Below are 20,325 nucleotides of genomic sequence, written 5' to 3'. Positions count from 1 at the left end.
TAGGTATGAGATGATGCGGACAGATGATGGATCGATACGAGGAACCATTAAGATGATCGAGAGTCTGAAGCTGCGTAATCTGCAGCAGCAGCAGCTACAACAACGGCCTCATCGAGGTGATGGTGCGGTGCTTGCTTCATTAACTCTTCATGTTAGAGACGATGTAGTCAAAGCTGTGACGATACACACATCGGTCATTACTGAATTTAACATGAAATAGATGAATACATTTTACAGAATTATCACACGGTTTTATTTTTGACTGAATGTATTTATGTGTGTCACAGCCTTGAATATGTTGTTGATAACTACTCTTGTATAACCTATATACATGTAACTCCCATGTCCTGCATCTAACAGCCAATAACAGCGTGGTTAGGAAGCTTGTAGTATGATACTAACAATAACACTCCAGCATGTACTGGGCTCTTGTAATAATCATGTATCAGAACTTATTTCACTTCTTTGTTTTTTAATTGTTCATTTTTGTTTTTGACTTTCTTTGTTGTTTCTTTTGTACTCACCTAGAATAATTATATTGTGTGTTTGCAATTATGAAACTTATCATTGTTTTCTTTGTAAGAATTGTTGTTTAGTAAACACAATCATGTAATAGAACAAGCTCATTAAATCCCATTGTTTACTTCAACTTGAAACCTCTTTCCATCAGGATCTGACAAACACTCCTTATAAGGACATGTCAAGTAAACACTCCTTATAAGGTCATGTCAAGTGAACCTTCTAATCAGTCAGTCAGTTTCTTCTGAAATCATTTTTGACTTTGGGATATCAAAATTGAATGTAAACAGGCAGTTCAAAATGTAGAATAATAATGTCCATACTATGTTGAGGATTATTAAGTTTACCCCCTGTCATTTCAGTCCCATCTTTCATTTAATAACATTAGAATTTCTTTTAGCTGTAACTTCATACAACAAACATTAGTAAAATGTGAAACCAGGGCCATAATATCTGATTATAATTAGATTAGTAATGAAAATATGTCGTCTTGTAAGATCTCATTAAACCTTTCATCTCTAAGTATATTCCCCTTACTCTTTTTATCGATATTTAACCCGTCAATCTTCAAGGCATGATGCATGGGTTTGAATTGTGAGCTTGTATAGCTGTAAATGTTACGATGCAGTGTTAGAACTTGGATGAAGTGTTTGCATGTCTTTGGTTCACTTCGTGTTCTGTGTGGAATGGGCATTTGTTCTGTCCAAGACATGTTTGTCAGTATAAGTGTTTTACAAAGTGTCAGCTTTTTCTGGCCATGTGCTTGCATGTGTTTTGGCTGCATGGCATACAGCATCGGATTGAGCAGTTTGTGTTCCGCCTTTGAGTGTCAAGTCACAAGTAGATATATGTTCAGCCTTTGAGTGTCAAGTCGGAAGTAGATAATTATATGTTCACCCTTTGAATTTCTAGGCTCAAGTAGATATATGTTCAACCTTTGAGTGTCAAGTCTCAAGTAGATATATGTTCGCCCTTTGAGTGTCAAGTCGGAAGTAGAGAATTATATGTTCACCCTTTGAGTGTCAAGTCTCAAATAGATATATGTTCACCCTTTGAGTGTCAAGTCGGAAGTAGATAATTTTATGTTCACCCTTTGAATTTCTAGGCTCAAGTAGATATATGTTCAACCTTTGAGTGTCAAGTCTCAAGTAGATATATGTTCGCCCTTTGAGTGTCAAGTCGGAAGTAGAGAATTATATGTTCACCCTTTGAGTGTCAAGTCTCAAGTAGATATATGTTCACCCTTTGAGTGTCAAGTCGGAAGTAGAGAATTATATGTTCACCCTTTGAGTGTCTAGTCTCAAGTAGATATATGTTCGCCCTTTGAGTGTCAAGTCTCAAGTAGATATATGTTCACCCTTTGAGTGTCAAGTCTCAAGTAGATAAATGTTCACCCTTTGAGTGTCAAGTCGGAAGTAGATAATTATATGTTCACCCTTTGAGTGTCTAGTCTCAAGTAGATGTATTTTCACCCTTTGAGGGTCAAGTCTCAAGTAGATATATGTTCACCCTTTGAGTGTGAAGTCACAGGTAGATGTTCATCCTGCATTCTGTATGTTCCACTTCTGTAAATACTAAGTGTAGCAACTCTCTTATTAAATTGCGAAATATAACAGTTGTGAAGAAAACCTGACCTGACAACATCTTATTTTGGAAAATAATTTTCCTCAGGTTTTCTTCAGGAAAATACTGAATTAAAAAACAAGTTAGTTTTCCACATTCACTAACTCTTGATTTAGACAGACACCTGGCTCCGGTGAATTTCGAACATGGGAACAAACTGCTAAACCAATGCACTCTTATGACCCATTGATGGATTATGAATCAAAACTTAAAAACTAATTGTCAGTTTTACATCCTTGTGATTTGTGAATTTGAAAGTCGTGAAACTAATGATTTTTCGGGGGGACTTCAGTCGTAAATGTGAAGTTGAGGTAAGGCCCACAAACATAATTCTTGTCATTAGTGAATGACATTGACACTGACATATCTGCAATAGGGTCATCTGATTGGACATGGAAGGAACAGGCGGAACTGATCAAGTGGACTCGGGTGAGACATGGATAGGCACTTCTTGGGCTGGAGGAAACACCAGACTCACGATATACATTGTTCATGATACAACCTGTACCACAATGCATTATTTCAACTCAGTTCATGTGGCGGTCGGGTAGCCTAGTGGTTAAAGCGTTCACTCGTCACCCTGAAGACCCAGGTTCGATTCCCAACATGGGTACAATGTGTAAAGCCCATTTGTGGTGTCCCCCGCCATGATATTGCTGGAATATTGCTAAAAGCGGCGTAAAACCTCACTCACTCATGTTTGATATAACAAAGGATAACAAAAGTTCCAAAAAATAACATTTGATCTAAGTTGATAATGTTCTTTTAAGATAAAAAGTACATAATCAGAATAATGAAGTTAGTAGTTGGACTGTTGCTGTCACTCACTGTGTCTAAGTGTGTATCACTGTGTAACTCCTGAATTGTTCCTCCTGCAGTCACCAATCCAGGCCTCCCTGCTTAAACTACAACCTTCAGAGCTGAACAAGCTGGGTCTCGAGTGCTTCATGGGTAAGTAACAAGTCAACCTCAAAACGTTCCTTTTTATGAATTTGAAAACATGCCAAGGGAGGCAACTCTAATGACAAGAATCTCAAGGGAGACAACTCTTTACATATATATTCTATTCACAAGAATTTACATGATATTTTTTAGTAAAATGTTTTTGTCTCCTTGAAATCTTCTCTTGGTGTTTTATGTTCAGAGATATGGAAATAGAGAGATTTGTGTGTTCAAGTCTGTCTTTACAACAATGTGATGTGTGATGTTTCAGCCATAATGATGTTCATGGAGGACTACCCAAAACAGACAAACATAACCGACTACGATTGTGTGATGAGAATTCTCAAGGTAGGTACATCACCATCCTGTGAAGGCATTTACTGAGATAGTAGCCTGTCTGCACCGAGAACAGCTTGTAGCCCATGGATATATGCTACTCAAAATAAGTTAAAGAACATCCGATTCATTCATCTTACTACAGTTAATCTGTCATGCTATGACGGATTTACTATAGTAATGTGTAAGAATTGGATGTTCTTTAGCTTCTTTTGAGTAGAATTGATGTGTTGTACTGTCTCCTGCAGAACTAATCATGGGCTGGCGAATCCACCATTATTTAAAGGGAGGGGTCCAAAATATCGAAATCCTCTCTCCAGATTATTTTTCCTGCCTACAACTGACTACATTTGTTTTTTCAAAAGGGTGTACCCCCTGGACCTTTCTTTGGATCTGCCTATGCTAATGCTACTTTCGATTTGTCTTTGCTAAACTTTTAAAAGACTGTCCACTTTTTGGACAACTCCAAAGGGAAGTAAGTACATGCTGGCTTTCTGTCCTGCTACAGAGCTGTCACAAGTACCCCGAGCTGAGGGACGAAGTTTTCTGTCAGCTGTGTAAACAGACCACCAGCAACAGGAGCATGAAACCGTGAGTGCCTCAATCTTAGAATGTTGGACACATCTCGTACAAAACACACTGGAGTTAGCTGTCAACTGAACATCTCCAGTTGATCCCTTATACAGAACCTATATGTGACTGGTAACCCAACAGTGTGTGAGAGTATGGTGGACCGTGTTGATACAGACAGCACTGTTACAAACCTCCACCGTCAAGTGGAACAAGTGCTGTAACCTGTGCAGTGAGCTTTCCATAGTAAAGGGGGTTCCACCATATGTTTGTTTGTTTGTTGTCTAACGTTGCACTTGGCAATATTCAAGCTATATGACGGCGATATGTAAATAATCGAGTCTGTACTAGACAATCCAGTGATTGACATCATGAGCATTGATCCACGCAACTGGGATATGGTGACATGCATCAACCAAGTCAGCGAGCCTGACCACTCGATCCTGTTAGTCGCCTCTTACGACAAGCAAAGTCCATGTGAAATAGTGATGTTCACAGCCATTTTAAGATAGCCACATGAAGCTGAACTTATAAGAACTGATAAGAACACCTTGTTGATTTCAACTTCTTATTGTGTGCAGTGTGGGATTTTTTGCTGACTATAATATTTTGTTGGGGAAGAAGAAAGAGATTTTAGACATTCATCACATGACCATTTGTGTGGACATTTTTCATATCCAGTCTGTTAGTTATTGAAAGAGTGTTGTATATTGAATGTGGGGTAGTGATTGAAGGCTGGTATAAGATGGTGTCATGTGTTCCTTTGATGACACTGCAATCCCCTTACAGTCGCAGTGCCACCCGTGGATGGAGGCTGTTTGCGCTGATCGCTGCATTCAGTGACTGCTCGGAGATGTTGCGACCGTACCTGTTCAAGTATCTGGAGACGACGGCCTCAGACACCTCCCGCCACTACAGCAGTGAGTTCCGTCACAGTGATATTAAGGACTGAGCAACATATACTACACTCTGTTTGATAAGGAAATGATACATCAACTGAGTATAAATAATATGTGTTTGAAGATAGTATCAAATATCTTGGTATCTCTATCACAAGTTGTGGAGTATGTGGTAATTTAATTTGTGGTGGTATGAGAGTCATTGTAGCCATTAAGAATTTGGATGTAATCTTGACAAGGAGTATTTTGAACAACATCATTCAACTCATGAACAGGCAAGAAGTAACATTGTGTATTTATAAAAAAGAAATTGTTAACCATAATTCTCCTTGTCATGATTTGGGGTGGTAGTTTAAAGCCCATTTAGTCTCTATTTTTGTTTGTTTTGTTTTTGTTTGTTTGTTGTTTAACACAGCACTCCGCAGTATTCCAGTTGTATGACTGCAGTCTGTATGTAAATAATCAAGTCTGGACCAGACAATACAGTCACTGAATCTGACCACCCGATCCTGTAGTTGCCTCTTACAACAAGCATAGTCACTTTTTACAGCAAGCATGGGTTGCTGAAGACCTGTTCTACCCCGGATCTTCACGGGTCTAGTCTCTAAGTACTACCATTACACTTCATGAAAACATGCACTGCAAGGCATACCAAAATGGACAATGTACCGGTAATGACACTTGATGTCTGAAGTGTGGTATATCCAAGTGTCCCAACAGTGTAAAGACAGCCAAGCACCACCTACAACAGATGATGTAGCATGCATGTATAACAAAGCATAATATCAAGTAAACAAATCATACTTACAAGTGCAAACAAATCACACAATCACTTAGGTTATTGACAATACCTTGTCTATGAGATATTTGTTGCTTGTGCAGCCTTCCTGTTTCATTCAGACACATTTCCTTACCTAGACATATTTGTTAGCAATGATATGAAGGGACAATGATGCCAGTCTCTGATGTCTGGATGATTCTGTTACAGATGCTGCTGCCCTGTGTCTGCAGAACATTCGGAAGACGTTCAAGTTTGGCGGACGGAAGAACACACCCCTGAAAGAGGAGGTGCAAGCTCTGGCGGTGAGTTGGGCTGTCCTTTTAGAATGTTACCTTCAGGATATCGGAGCAGATGGATCTTGTGTCTTTACATTACCTATTACATGTACCCTTTGCTTGATGTTAGGGAACTGGTGCCCAGTGGTCTTTTAAAGGAGCAGCAATTCACAGTGCAGAGTTGCATACCTTAAATGCACCAGGATCTGCTGATAATGGATTTGAATCCCAGATTTGCCCCGATTATGATCCTTGTTATCTCAGAAGTGTATCTGTGCTTTATTACCTTTGTCACTGGAGTACTGACTGACTGTTTTTGCTGTTGTAGGATGGAAGGAACTCGAAACGCTTCCCGTTCATCTACAGTGGCTCGGACACCCAGGGGGGAATGCTACAGGTCAAATCCTGCACGGTAAGACAAAGTTTAGTTCATCGAGCCAGATGTTGGCAAGACTCTCCAAGACCAGTTCTAACCATTTTTGTAAATGTTCACATGAATTTCCTTTAGTTTGAACTGTTGATTTTGAATTGTGATTCCATTATCAGATCGTGCTAGATGCCATTGATATCATCTGTCGAGATCTCAACATCTTTGACCCCATTGAGATGGAAGAGTACACCCTCTTCATGAGGACAAGTAAGTCCACCTGCATTCATCATCAACTTACACTGCTCTCAAAATCAAATGTCTGTGATCTTAGTGAATATTAATAAAGAAAAGATCCCCTTGTAGCAGATGTGATAACAATAAATGTATTAGTCTTAGTTATCCACCGAAGTAGATTCCATTGGTCATAGAAGACGTAATAGCAGTGAAAATTTGATGAATTGATTTGCTGAAAATCAGTGATGACACCAGGTGTTCTTGAAAAGTTTGCTGCCCTACAGTTAGCACTGTCACTCACACAATTTGCAAAGAAGAAAAGAAAAGCTAAATTGTTTAGCCTATGGTATGTAAACTAAACTGTTTTCAGGTTTGCATTACTCATGATTATCTGAAATTGTTTGTGTGACATCTGGCAACACACAGCTCATGTTGTAACATCTCCGTGTTTACAGGGGACGGCAAGTTCAACAAGCTGAGCCGGGAGGAGTACATCCTGGATGTGACCGCCCAGTTTGCCCGGGAGAAGAATGAATTCGACCTGATCTTCCAGCGCACTGTGTGGTTCTTCCCACTGACCCACCTGGACAACGAGATCTACATAGACATGATGTTCAACCAGGTACATGTCTCTCATCCCTTAGGTTCCTAGGGTAGCTGAGTAGTTGATGCATTCACTTGTCACGCAGAAGGCCTGGGTTCAATTCCCACATGGGCACAATGTGTGTAGCTTTCTCATGTCCCCGCCGTGATATTGCTGGAATATTGTTACTGTGTAAAACTACTCATTCACTCACTCGCTCTAATCCCTTATGTAATGCTGGATCAATATAATGCTAGCCTCCTTCAAAATATGTAACCTTGGTACTCAGATCGGAAGCACAACTAAGAAAATCATATAGAAAATCTTAGTAACCATCCCACAAATGGCCCCTGACAGCTAGCTGGAGGGAGGAGGGGAGGGGGGGGGGGATTAAAACCATCTCTGATTTGTGTTTACTGTAAACAGGAGTGCATGTGCTCTTTTTGTATGCGGCGTCATGTTTCACTATTGACACTAGTCTGTCTGTGTGTCCTCCCTAGTGCATCCTGGACTATCTGGATGGGCTGCTCATCAACAGGAGCACTCTCGGCAAGGAGGAGCTGGTATGTATACAGCATCATCATGTGTTAATCAAGTCTTCCTCTGCAGACTAAACATACTGACAGGCTTGTCTTCTGTAAATTCATTGAAGTTAAATATATGTCCAAATTATTCATGTTAACAATGTATTGATTATGACTTCGTTGGAATTAAGATAGCTTGGGGAGCGGATGTTTTTTGCATATTGTAACTACAAAATATCCAAAGGTGAGAGCAGTGTTATTCATCCAGAACTATGTCATTTCAGTAGTTAAGCAGCTTTTTCAAAAGGGAGGGTCCAAAATATCAAAACCCTCTCTCAGATAAATTTACTGCCTACAACATACTACATTTGGTTTTCAAATGGGAAGTGGGTGCTTGATCTGCCTGTGGTACTGGTAACAGTTAGTTTGAACTGTGCATCTCTGAATCTGTTCTCTCTCCAGGACCAGATTGCCAGGATGGGGTCCCTCCTGTACAAGGCACAGAACCAGGTCAAAATACCAACCATGTGAGTAGAACTTTGGATCTCACTCACACATCAGCATTGCAGCCTGAACAATGAAACTTGGACTACAAGTGTTCTTGATCATTTTTCTTCAAGCTGATTACTTTGTATATATACCATAATATATAATCTGTTTACACTCCGAATGTTACTCCTAATGTCACTGTCAGGAACCTTCTGTTCATGATCCTCGAGGACCCTTCTGGTCAATCTTGACGATGATGTTCCTCGAGGAACCTTCTCTTCATCTTGATGGAGATGATCTTCGAGGAACTTTCTGTTCATCTTGATGGCAATGATCCTCGAGGAACTTTCTGTTCATCTTGATGGCGAACCTTCTAAGTTTACAAATGTTTCAAGATTAACAAATCATCCATACCGACTGACTGACAGACAGACACAGATGCACCTTTTCATAGATGAACATTTCGAAAACAGCAATTGTCCAAAAGTTTGGTTTCTGGGTTAAGGGGTATAGGCTAACGGAGTCACGAGATGCAGCGGTTATATGTGTTTGTCATATCTATGTGCTTGTGTTTACAGGAAGGACATTGACATTATGGTCCCCAGGACAGTGAAGTCCCACCCTGAGATGAGACCCCAGCAATGGCTGAACCGAGTGACCGACTACATGCGGGGCATCGCCCAGATGTCACCAGCAGACTGCAGGGTTGCATTCTTAGGTCAGTCTCAGTTGCCAGGGAGATGGTGGTCAACATGATGGTTCTATGACAGAAGAAATGATACGAATGTCTGGTTGTCTAGCTGTCAAGAATGGTGCTATACCACGAGTCACTCACCCATCTACAAAATTAAGGCTGTTCGATATTTTTTCATGCTTATATCTACTTGTTATGCATTAGTTAATGAATTATATGTTGCGGAGAGAACTCATTGAGAAAAAAGCACTACTTACTTAATAACTTTATGATGGTGATGTTTTTCTTTTTCAGAAATGCTCTCAAGATGGCCACTCTTTGGTTCTACTTTCTTCCTCATAAAGGTTAGTGTCTTTATCAACAACACAGATATTTAATATTTGTCTATTAATGTTAATGCTTAAAAAAGTAAGAATAAACATTATGTTATCATTTATATTTCATTTATAGACATGTTGCTATGTTGAAAGTAGAAGAGACATGTTTTGTTTCTTAGAACCAGATGTGATTTTAGGATGTGACCTTCCCTTTCTTTGTCAGAGCGTACCTAACGTGACAGGAGAGTGCATGTTGGCTGTGAACAAGGTCGGCATCCAGTTCCTCAAGAGAGACTCACAGGTAACCTTGGCAACCATTATATTGGTTATGATTTGATTCAATGAGTCCAATCTTACTGAAAAGTTTCCAATATGGATATGTGTCTTCTGATTTTTTTATTCCCCCCGCTAGGTAATACGGGGAGATATAGTAATCAGCTTGTCTGTCCAACTGACCATTTTTTTGTCCGGATAATATCTCTAAAACTAATAGGTATTCTTACACAGAAAGACCAGGTTGTGAACAGGTGCCTTTTGCTATTTATGGATGTGTATTTTTCCATTTACGTGGCAACAAGTTTGACTCTGTTCATGGTGTTGTGTGTGTCCGGACTGTATCTCTAAAACCAATAGGTATTCTTTTTATGAAACTTTGCACACACAAAGACCAGGTTGTCAACTGGTGCCTTTTGCTTATTACAGAATTTTAGAATTTTAATTTTTTCCTTTTCCATAGCAACAAGTTTCACTTTGACACTGTTCATTGTGGTGTGTTTGTTTCGGACCATATCTCTAAAACTAATAGGTATTCATTCAATAAACTTTGCACACACAGAGATCAAGTTTTCAACTGGTGCCTTTTGCTTATTTAGGCATTTTTAAATTTTTTATTTCAATTATTTGTTACACCTTTGTTTATTTATATGTTATCATAATTTTGTATCACATTATCATGATTGTTCATGTTTACAAATAGAAAGTTCCAAATCCCAATTCCATGGTATTGTTTTGATAGCACCATAACTTCTCTTGTATACAGACAGACAGACTAGATAGAAATACTCATCAAGTTGGACAAATCATTCTTGTAACAATCAGATGATTTGTTCTTTAGAATTTGTGGGGGCCGGGGGGATTTGTCATCGTCTGATGACTTTTATCATAACATTGTTACCTAGCTTAAGTATAATTTAATCAGGTGAAAAGTACATAGCCCTGCTCAGAAGACAGAAACAAAACCTTTTACCTTTCCCAGCTATTTTTAGAACAAATAACAAGGCTGGGAAAGCCCTTGGTCAATGGTCAGAGGAATTGGTTGGTTTGGGAATTCATCTTTCAAACTTAATCTGTGCTGCTGGCTAGAAACTCCGAGGTTCTTCTTTCAGTGAGGGGGGCACGGGTGGCCCAGATGTCTAAGGCGCCATGATTCGCTGTGCAGAGTTGCGTCCCTTGGGAACGCCAGAAACCTATGATTGTGGGTTCGAATCCCGGTTCGTCCCGATTATGTTTCTAGGTTTGTCAGCACCATACCCGTGCTCGTGGGTTTCACCGAAGTGGTAAACGTCTGAGACCTGCGTCACTTGGGGCTTTCCTCCCACATTAGGCTGACACGCCGCGATATAACTGGAATACTGTTAAAAGCGGCATTAAACCCAACTCACTCACTCACTCAGTGAGGTGTATTAGTCGTCTCTGTGTGACAGAGAACCTGACTTAACTAGTTGGATGTGTAAAATATGTGGACTTTGTTCCCAGGATGTTATACTGAAGCATCCGTTCAGCGAGATCTTGTCAACGCGGCGTTACCGCAGCGACTACAACGTCAACTACCTGGACATGAAACTTGGCAATCTCATGGTGCAGAAGATCCTCCGCATTGAAACAGATCAGGTAAGCAGATGGTGTCAGTCGTAGCAATCATAGGTCTGGGATTAAATACCTGGTGAACAGATATGAGTGAGAGATGGCTGTGGGTGTGAGATGATAAGATCCTGGTGTTCCTCTGTCCTGGTATTGTCAATAAGCTGATGGAAGACTGTTCAGTAAAGTTCAGAACCAGAATATGCTGGTGTGTCCACTTATAGAATGTATGTATGCATTAGGGCTGGGACGGGTAACTTAGGTATTCGGGTCGGGTGGGACCTGAGAAGGACCCGGGGCACCACAGGACTACCCGGACCCTTGGTTAGTCATGTAATACATTGTTTAATGACAAGAATGATCTAGAACTATATGGTTACACTACAAGTCACTAATGTCCTTCTGACTTTATATGTTTGAATAAAGATAAAACGTCAGTCAACTTCAGTGTATGCATGACCAGATCGTTTTATGTATGTATCTAAATACATTTTTCCGGGGCTACGGTCAAACTATTCCAAATCAGACATCTTGTACCTATCTCTTCAGAACGACAGGGTCAGGGAAAAGGGGGGTGGGTACTTGGGTTGTAAATTTGGACTCATCGCAGACCTAGTATGCACTACTGCCACAAAATGTTCAAGTAATGATGTACTGATTTCTTCATGTTCCAGGGTTCTGACATCTCAAACCTGATTGGTCAGTACATGCAAGTCATCAACCGATATCGCAAACGGCCAGACCGTCCGAGTAATGGTGTCTATAACTGAGCAAGCAGCCAATCATATCACTTGTATATAGTCATGTGACAGGGCCTTTGAGCATCATGGGATCCTCAACACCATCACAAATAGTGCAAGATTCTTCCATTGTCCAATATAACTACTCCATGAGATACAGGCTTATATTACCAGTTGTGTAGAACTGTAGTGGTATCATATAAGTCAAGACACAACGGCACAGCCATGGAGGTTGTTCCTCTGGACCAGCATCTACAGAAGCCAAGATTCCCGCATCTCCATCACCTAGAGAAGCTAACAGAAGTGTGCTTTAGAAGGTCATGTTATGACAGTGCATATCGGTGGTGGGATACGTATAGTGAGTACTACCATAGTGACACTGCAGCACAACACAAAACAGGGATGAGCACTGTATGGGGAAAATACATACCTTTGCCTTATAACAAGGGCTTTAAAACACTATGGACACAGCCTTATAGTGATGAATCAAGTAGTGCCATGGATGTAGCATTGTAGATCATCAGTGTGGATGCCTGTCACTGGTGTAATTGTGTCGACAAGTACGGAGACTCACACCACTCATGTAATTGTGTCTATAAGTACGGAGACTTTCAGAAAATGTAGACTCACGTCACTCGTGTAATTGTGTCTACAAGTACGGACACGGACACCTGGTGGTCAGGAGCTCCATTTTGGAAAATGTAGACTCACCTCACTCATGTAATTGTGTCGACAAGTACGGAGACCGACACCTGGTGGTCAGGGACTCCATTTTGGAAAATGTAGACTCACACCACTCATGTAATTGTGTCTATAAGTACTGAGACTTTCAGAAAATGTAGACTCACATCACTCATGTAATTGTGTCTACTAGTACGGACACGGACACCTGGTGGTCAGGGACTCCATTTCGGAAAATGTAGACTCACGTCACTTGTGTAATTGTGTCTACAAGTACGGAGACTGACACCTGTTGGTCAGGGACTCCATTTCGGAAAATCTAGAATCACGTCACTCATGTAATTGTGTCTACAAGTACAGACACGGACACCTTGTGGTCAGGAGCTCCATTTCGGAAAATCTAGACTTACGTCATTCGTGTAATTGTGTCTACAAGTACGGAGACTGACACCTGGTGGTCAGGATCTCTAATTTGGGCAGTTTGTCAAGAAGCAGAAGTACCTGAAACCTGTGATTTGTTGATTGTTTCAACAACAGATGATATTAGCCAATATGAATATGTTGGATAAGTTAAAGCTCTCAAGTCGTTGTGATACCTCTGTCAGCAGGAAGAAGAAACTGCTCAACAGATGTGTGGTTCCCTTGGAGAATGCAAGCTTGTAATGAATATATAAATATATCTAGCTTTAACCATGTACATATTCAGTTACAAACTGACCAAAACAAAAACTGTAGAATAATTTCTTCAAAACTAAGACACTTGTCTGAAAATTAATCAAAAGTCAACTGTATATAGTTTTCCTTTTTCAGATATCACAAAAGTAAGACTGTATTATAGGTTGTTAGACCAGTAGTATCTGAAGGAGACGGCCATTTTGTGAAAGGTTTATGCTTTCTGACAGTATCTAATTCTATGCAAGTAGTTAGTATTTGCTTCAGCTTTCGTGTGTTTCTGTTCGAGGCCACATTCCAGATAGAATTCTGATATCTAAGACTGTCGTTACTCCTATACTTACTATAGCTGTAACCCTTAAATGTTTTGTCATCTGGTCTGTTTTATCACAGATCCTACACTCATCTATATGTCAGTATTTCATTTTAGCATAATATCAGTTATCATTGTATATAAAGAATTGGCTCCACATCCTGTAAGAATGCCACCTGGCACCATCATAAATAAATGCTTGTTGAGAAACCGTGTCTCACTTTGTCAAATTCTATTTCTTTGAAGAATTTAACACAGCAGAATATATCAAACTCTTATTGCGGGTTCTCTCGTTGTTCAAAGTCTCTCAGGAAAGGACATTTGTCGTCTTACAGGATGTGTGCAGAGTCATTATTTTAGAATTCCCATTCTCATTTATTGTCATGATGTGATCATGAAATGTTGATGTGACATGTTCTAACAAGGGAAATTGTACATTTTATCATCAAAATATACTTCCTAACAGTATAGGATTATGTTATCTGAATTTGGAAGGCATGGCGAATCAATTTTATATAAGCACAAATATCAACTGTGTAGCAGAGCATATAGACCAAATGTATTATGTATTGTATATAGTCAGAGAATCCTTCCCCCAAGGAGAGAGTACTATTTATATTACCAAGAAGCTTTCCAAGGAGAGGCTATTCATACTGCTGTCTGTCAAATTACAGAATTTTAACTTTCAGTTTCAAAATCTATATTTGCTCGTCTTAGGATTTTAAAAAAATAGGAGTAATTGTTTTCGAGCACACAGTGCACTTACGCGACTCCCGTAATTCCATGTTTTTAATGTCCACATAGTTTAGGCATCTATAGTTCTTGAGTCATTGTATTACATGGGTAGCATGTTGCCAGAAGGGAAAATGGCATTAGGATAAAGATCTTGTAAAATAACACTTGCAGTTTTTACAAGTCCTATGTTTCTCTGATAAACATCTATGTCAAAAACATGGATTGTCCGGTTCCTCTGAACCATCGTGAAGATGAAGATGACCATCAGTTTCAGCAACAGCTACTCCAGAAATTCATCCCCGTCTTCCATGAACTCCCTTCTAAATGATGATCTGCTGTTATATATGTTATGCATTGTCTGTTATGGTGTTACTGGCTCTAATTATTGTTGGGTTTTGTTTATTTACATATATTGCAGACAGACAGTTTTCTGTCAAAATCAAGATTCATATTTGCAATGATATATTTCTACCTTACATAGCCGATTCAAAACTTACATGTTTGCTATCTTATAGACAAAATACTTAATCTTCTGTATCAGCTCTCAGTCGATATGTTCTGCTTGCGATCATTTTATAACCTGTCTGTTTACAACTGATATGGATATGGCTTGTATTCTTTTATATCCCATCTGCTTACAGCTGATAGTTGCTTGTATTTACCCCGCTATTTGTACAGCCCTTGTATATAACTTATACTCACCAGAGTGATGTCACCAGGCCTTATTGTTATACAAAGTAGCCCTCATACACTATCAATACTTACATTTTAGCCTATGTTTTAAGATGAGAATATCATGTTACTGTTGGCATATTCTTATCGTTGTTTCCTTCTTCATTGAATGATGAGAAAAACATTTATTTCAAAAGGAATAATTCCTCCTTGCCTTTATTTTCGTACGTAAAATATATGTATATCATATTTTTGCTTCAACCAGTGATCACTGTTCTATGCAATTGTCCTCATATACGATAGTACTTTCCTACTACAGTTTATCATTACACAGTTAGTCAAGAGAGTGCGAGGATATTATGCCTATGATTAGTTCAGGGGGCTATGGTAGAAATGCCTTAGACAATTCTATTCCATTTTTATTTATACTATTTACACTGTTCGTGAAGAAAACAATATGTCAACAAAACTATGGCATAAAAGTGGTGCAGATAATAGTTTTGCTCCAATGATAAAATTTACCATGTTTATGGGATCACAAAAGTAGCCTTGTCTGTAACGATGAACATCTTCTATACAGATACACAAACACGTGACTCATCATAACAAGAGTAGTTGTGAGGTGGCTAGCATACATTTGTCTCCATATACACTGACCCAACATTTATGTGCAATCTTACCCTTGTAACTCTGTGTTGAAATATACATATTATAGCCTATGTTAAAACAAATATAGGACATCATTATATATTTTTGTAAGGTATGAATAAAATTTTGTATTACATTATATCTCCTGTGCTTTTTATGAAAGAGTGAATTAGTGTGCTTCAAGGTTATTTCACCTATGGGTAGATCGTCTGGCCTGAGTGCAGAAGGTGGGTGGTTCATTCAACAGCCCTGTTGTATCAAAAGACTGTAAAATATAGTACTTGTTTCCCTGTGTGGTGCCTGACATTTAGTGAGTGAGTGAGTGAGTTGTGTTTAATGCCGCTTTTAACAGTATTCCAGTTATATCGCGCCATGTCAGCTTAATGTGGGAGGAAAGCCCGAAGTGATGCAGGTCTCAGACGTTGATCACTTCGGTGAAACCCACGAGCACGGGTATTGTGCTGACAAACCTAGAAACATAATCGGCGTGAACCTGGATTCGAATCCACAATTATAGGTTTCTGACGTGTCCACGGGACGCAACTCTGCACAGCGAATCGCGGCGCCTTAGACGACTGGGCCACCCGTGCCCAGCCTGACATATAGGGTCTAAAATAAGGACTGGTCACCCCGAGTCAGCATACTGTGTCTTGTGGAATATCCATGTTAAACTGCGTCATGGTATCAAAGGGGGATAGCACTGTAAAAGGTTTGGGGTGATGTGAAAGGAAAGCTGTAAGTGATGGACATGGCCCTGGATCATGAGGGATGGATATGGGATTTGAACCCATGACATAGGGACTCTTCTCTGCACAGCCAATTACAACATCTTAAACTACAGGGCCACCTGGAAGTCAAACATGTCAGATCATTTCCATTTGTTGTTGGAATGGCCTGAGTTGATTCCAGGTTCAATGACACCCAGGCAGCTCATGACATAAGGCGACTTTACTTTCGATCAGTTGAGATAAAAATCAGATCGCATCTACTCTGCGAAGGGTAACATTGCTGCATGTATACTAGCCACATAAAGAAACTGTGCACGGAGAAAATATAGATATAAGGGCACACCGTCCATATATGAAAGATAGGTTTGAACACAGCAATTATTGGAGACATTCAAACGCTCATGCACGTGCCATGCGATATGACGTCATTTATGGGGGCCTATGGACGTGCAGTGTGTTACTGCACGTGCATCCCCTGCAGCTGTACACAGCATGTGCAACTCAAAATTCGCTGTCACTTTGGAAAGCATGATCTGTGGTCATTCAAAAATTCAAGGCGCAGACAAGCATATCACAAGCAAATCATGTCAAGATTGACAGCTGCACAGCGTCATGAAGCCATTGGAATGATCCGAGCGGGAATGAGGCAACAACAGGTGGCAACACATTTCCAATGCCATCGTAACACGATATCGGCATTGGTGAGGCGTTATCAGAACACAAATGACGTTGCCGACCACCCACGTTCAGGACGTCCCCGAGTAACGACGCCAAGACAGGACAGATGGATTCGAGTTACACATCTCCGACACAGGTTCCAAACGGCAGTAACGACGTCCCAGACAATTCCTGGACTGCGCCGTATCCATCCCAACACTGTCAGGAATCGTTTACGTCAGTACGGGATTCGACCACGACGCTCTGCCATACGTCCCATCCTGACACACCGTCATCGAGTCAACCGTCTAAGATGGTGTCGAAATCATGTTCGCCAACCTCGAATATGGTGGAGAAATGTTGTCTTTACAGATGAATCGAGGTTCAACATTTCCCACAGTGACGGGCGCCAACGTGTCTACCGGCGTTTGGGAGAACGTTATGCACGCAACTGTATTGAGGAATCGTTTTGGAGGTGGCTCTGTGGTGATTTGGGGTGGGATAACAGCACGGCACCGAACCCCTTTGGTGGTTGTTCAGGGCAATCTCACCGGTGTTGGCTACAGAGATCAGATTCTGAGGCATGTGGTCATTCCTTTCCTGCAACGTCATGGCCCGGGATTGACATTTCCACAGGACAACGCTCGTCCTCACACGGCTAGGGTCGCAATGGATTTCCTTCACCATAACAATGTCATGTTACTGCCATGACCTGCAATTTCTCCAGATCTCTCCCCAATAGAGCATGTGTGGGATGAAATGGAGCGCCGTCTGCGTCGTCTTCCACATCCTCCAGATAACGTCCGTGATTTGGCACAAGATTTGAGGAGGATATGGCAGGCCATTCCCCAGGCCTTCCAGGCCCATTTGGTGGACTCCATGCGTCGCCGATGCACTGCTGTGATTCACGCACAGGGTGGTCATACCCGTTATTGACTTTGTGACTTTGTCGTTTGACCCCCTACTCCATTTTGATCTTCTGACGTCATCGTAACAGATGTTGTTCAGGTCCCGTTGACATTTTCTTATGGTCCGATCATTCAGCTGCTACAGCGTCTGCATCATTTTGTTCTTGCTGTGTTGTATTTCAATCCAGAGTATATTTTCTCCGTGCACAGTTTCTTTATGTGGCTAGTATATTTGAATCTGCTAAAATGTAGATCTCCATCTTACTAAATCAGCAGTCCAGGTGTGTGTTGAGACACTAGTATAAGAAACTGATACATATAATGTCCTGTTTTCTCCTGTCAGTGTTGAGCAAGTCATACTATGTTCAATCTCCATCATTTATGACAACGCTTCCTGCAAATCATTCAACGGCTTTCGGTATATGTCTGAAAACGGTAATCTAATTTCTTTGACAATTGTTCCCAAGCCTCAGATATGCACTTAAGTGATAATAATCCATTATATTCTTGTAGCATAAACTCATGTATTATCAACACTTCAAATAGATAATAACATTTGAAAGATATCTCCCCATGTCGAAACCTTTCTCCTACAAGTCGGGTAGTTCCGGACTACAAATCAAAAATTTCTGTTTGAGGCAGGCCTTTTAAAATTATAGCGCCTAAACCCTTTCCATATTCACAAGAAATATCTGCTAACAAAGCGTCGATTATACAATTCCGACTGTATCATGGGCGTGTGTTTATGAATCACTCTCAGATAGTGATGATACCAGGTGTACGCGAAAAGGTGAGCCTATCCTGACCCACCTGTGGCACCCGTCACAAACACATGCAAAGGCAAATCAATTGTTCATCTGAAAAAGCGGGAACATATGCTACATTGGGATTGCATACTTCACATGTCTTGCATAAAACTTTTTGAAATTTGACTGAGGACTTAAGCTTTATCAATCAATTTTTTAACAAGAGTCGTATGACTCTCTTTGAAATCTTCTTAGAAAGAGCATGATCGAAAGTTGTGAAATGAAGACACCAAAGGTTGGAGCTGGTGAAGTATGGCTCGACGTAAAGGAAAAGTTGACTGTTGTAGGGTTAAAGTCATCCCTCTTGCCATACCGTCCCGTGGTGAGATTTTTGTCACTCTGAATCTTTATGAAAAGGATAAAACACGATTCCCAGGGCTTGGTTGAGAGTGTAAACACGCAGGGGTAAGGATGGGCCCGGGGTTGGGGTTTGGGGGTTGGGGGTTGGGGTTGGGACTTTTTCTTGGTTCTTTTCTGAGATTGCAAAGATTCAAGCAAATCCTTTGAGTTTTTGAGAATACACAGGGTACATATATTAATTCCACTCACCTCAAATAAAGTCCTTCCCTGATTGTATTAAGGATTATGGTTAATCTTTGATACCTAGAGAAGAAAGGACTTGAACATAATGTACTTTCTTTCATTTTCCGATATGACACCTTTTCACAAATGAGATTCAGTTATGATATAAACGACGAAACACAAAACACTGGGTAAAATAGAGGTAAAAATAACATGAATGGATCACTGAAAATCAGTGATGATACCAGGTGTACGCGAAAAGGTGAGCCTATCCTGACCCACCTGTGGCACCCGTCACAAACACATGCAAAGGCAAATCAATTGTTCATCTGAAAAAGCGGGAACATATGCTACATTGGGATTGCATACTTCACATGTCTTGCATAAAACTTTTTGAAATTTGACTGAGGACTTAAGCTTTATCAATCAATTTTTTAACAAGAGTCGTATGACTCTCTTTGAAATCTTCTTAGAAAGAGCATGATCGAAAGTTGTGAAATGAAGACACCAAAGGTTGGAGCTGGTGAAGTATGGCTCGACGTAAAGGAAAAGTTGACTGTTGTAGGGTTAAAGTCATCCCTCTTGCCATACCGTCCCGTGGTGAGATTTTTGTCACTCTGAATCTTTATGAAAAGGATAAAACACGATTCCCAGGGCTTGGTTGAGAGTGTAAACACGCAGGGGTAAGGATGGGCCCGGGGTTGGGGTTTGGGGGTTGGGGGTTGGGGTTGGGACTTTTTCTTGGTTCTTTTCTGAGATTGCAAAGATTCAAGCAAATCCTTTGAGTTTTTGAGAATACACAGGGTACATATATTAATTCCACTCACCTCAAATAAAGTCCTTCCCTGATTGTATTAAGGATTATGGTTAATCTTTGATACCTAGAGAAGAAAGGACTTGAACATAATGTACTTTCTTTCATTTTCCGATATGACACCTTTTCACAAATGAGATTCAGTTATGATATAAACGACGAAACACAAAACACTGGGTAAAATAGAGGTAAAAATAACATGAATGGATCACTGAAAATCAGTGATGACACCAGGTGTTCACGAAACGTGTATACAGGTATAAGAGTATTTATAAAAATAGGTATCATCTTTACATTTATGTAGAATAAGTTTTATTTTTACATTTTTGTAGAATAGATATTAATTATACATTTTTAATCAATATACATTATCTTTACATTTGAATAGGTATCGTCTTAACGTATATCGAAAT

The 20,325-nt window shown here is 40.2% G+C and overlaps 1 protein-coding gene across 10 annotated transcripts in view; it reads left to right on the top strand.

The window, feature by feature from the left end:
* The window catches only part of LOC124132609 (unconventional myosin-XV-like), a 162,760-nt gene extending 147,147 nt beyond the window's left edge, over positions 1 to 15,613 (top strand). For 5 of the 10 annotated variants that reach the window (XM_048400885.1, XM_046496634.2, XM_046496613.2 and 2 more), the window contains 17 exons: positions 4 to 122; positions 2,519 to 2,571; positions 3,021 to 3,093; positions 3,356 to 3,432; positions 3,929 to 4,011; positions 4,780 to 4,910; positions 5,878 to 5,972; positions 6,274 to 6,357; positions 6,492 to 6,582; positions 7,005 to 7,171; positions 7,633 to 7,695; positions 8,119 to 8,183; positions 8,724 to 8,863; positions 9,134 to 9,183; positions 9,380 to 9,457; positions 10,912 to 11,046; positions 11,691 to 15,613. In XM_048400885.1, the coding sequence (XP_048256842.1) occupies positions 4 to 122; positions 2,519 to 2,571; positions 3,021 to 3,093; positions 3,356 to 3,432; positions 3,929 to 4,011; positions 4,780 to 4,910; positions 5,878 to 5,972; positions 6,274 to 6,357; positions 6,492 to 6,582; positions 7,005 to 7,171; positions 7,633 to 7,695; positions 8,119 to 8,183; positions 8,724 to 8,863; positions 9,134 to 9,183; positions 9,380 to 9,457; positions 10,912 to 11,046; positions 11,691 to 11,786 (1,600 nt within the window). In that variant the 3' untranslated portion in view covers positions 11,787 to 15,613. The remainder of the gene's footprint in view (positions 1 to 3; positions 123 to 2,518; positions 2,572 to 3,020; positions 3,094 to 3,355; positions 3,433 to 3,928; positions 4,012 to 4,779; positions 4,911 to 5,877; positions 5,973 to 6,273; positions 6,358 to 6,491; positions 6,583 to 7,004; positions 7,172 to 7,632; positions 7,696 to 8,118; positions 8,184 to 8,723; positions 8,864 to 9,133; positions 9,184 to 9,379; positions 9,458 to 10,911; positions 11,047 to 11,690) is intronic. The other 5 variants (XM_046496657.2, XM_046496665.2, XM_046496648.2 and 2 more) reach the window with 2 other exon arrangements.
* Positions 15,614 to 20,325: the final 4,712 nt, after the last annotated feature.

The sequence above is a fragment of the Haliotis rufescens genome, unplaced genomic scaffold (assembly GCF_023055435.1).
Source record: "Haliotis rufescens isolate VD_foot unplaced genomic scaffold, xgHalRufe1.0.p SCAF_20, whole genome shotgun sequence".
NCBI classification, from domain to species: domain Eukaryota; kingdom Metazoa; phylum Mollusca; class Gastropoda; order Lepetellida; family Haliotidae; genus Haliotis; species Haliotis rufescens.
The sequence above is the reverse complement of the archived record's forward strand: the minus strand, read 5'-3'. Positions and strand labels throughout refer to the sequence as shown.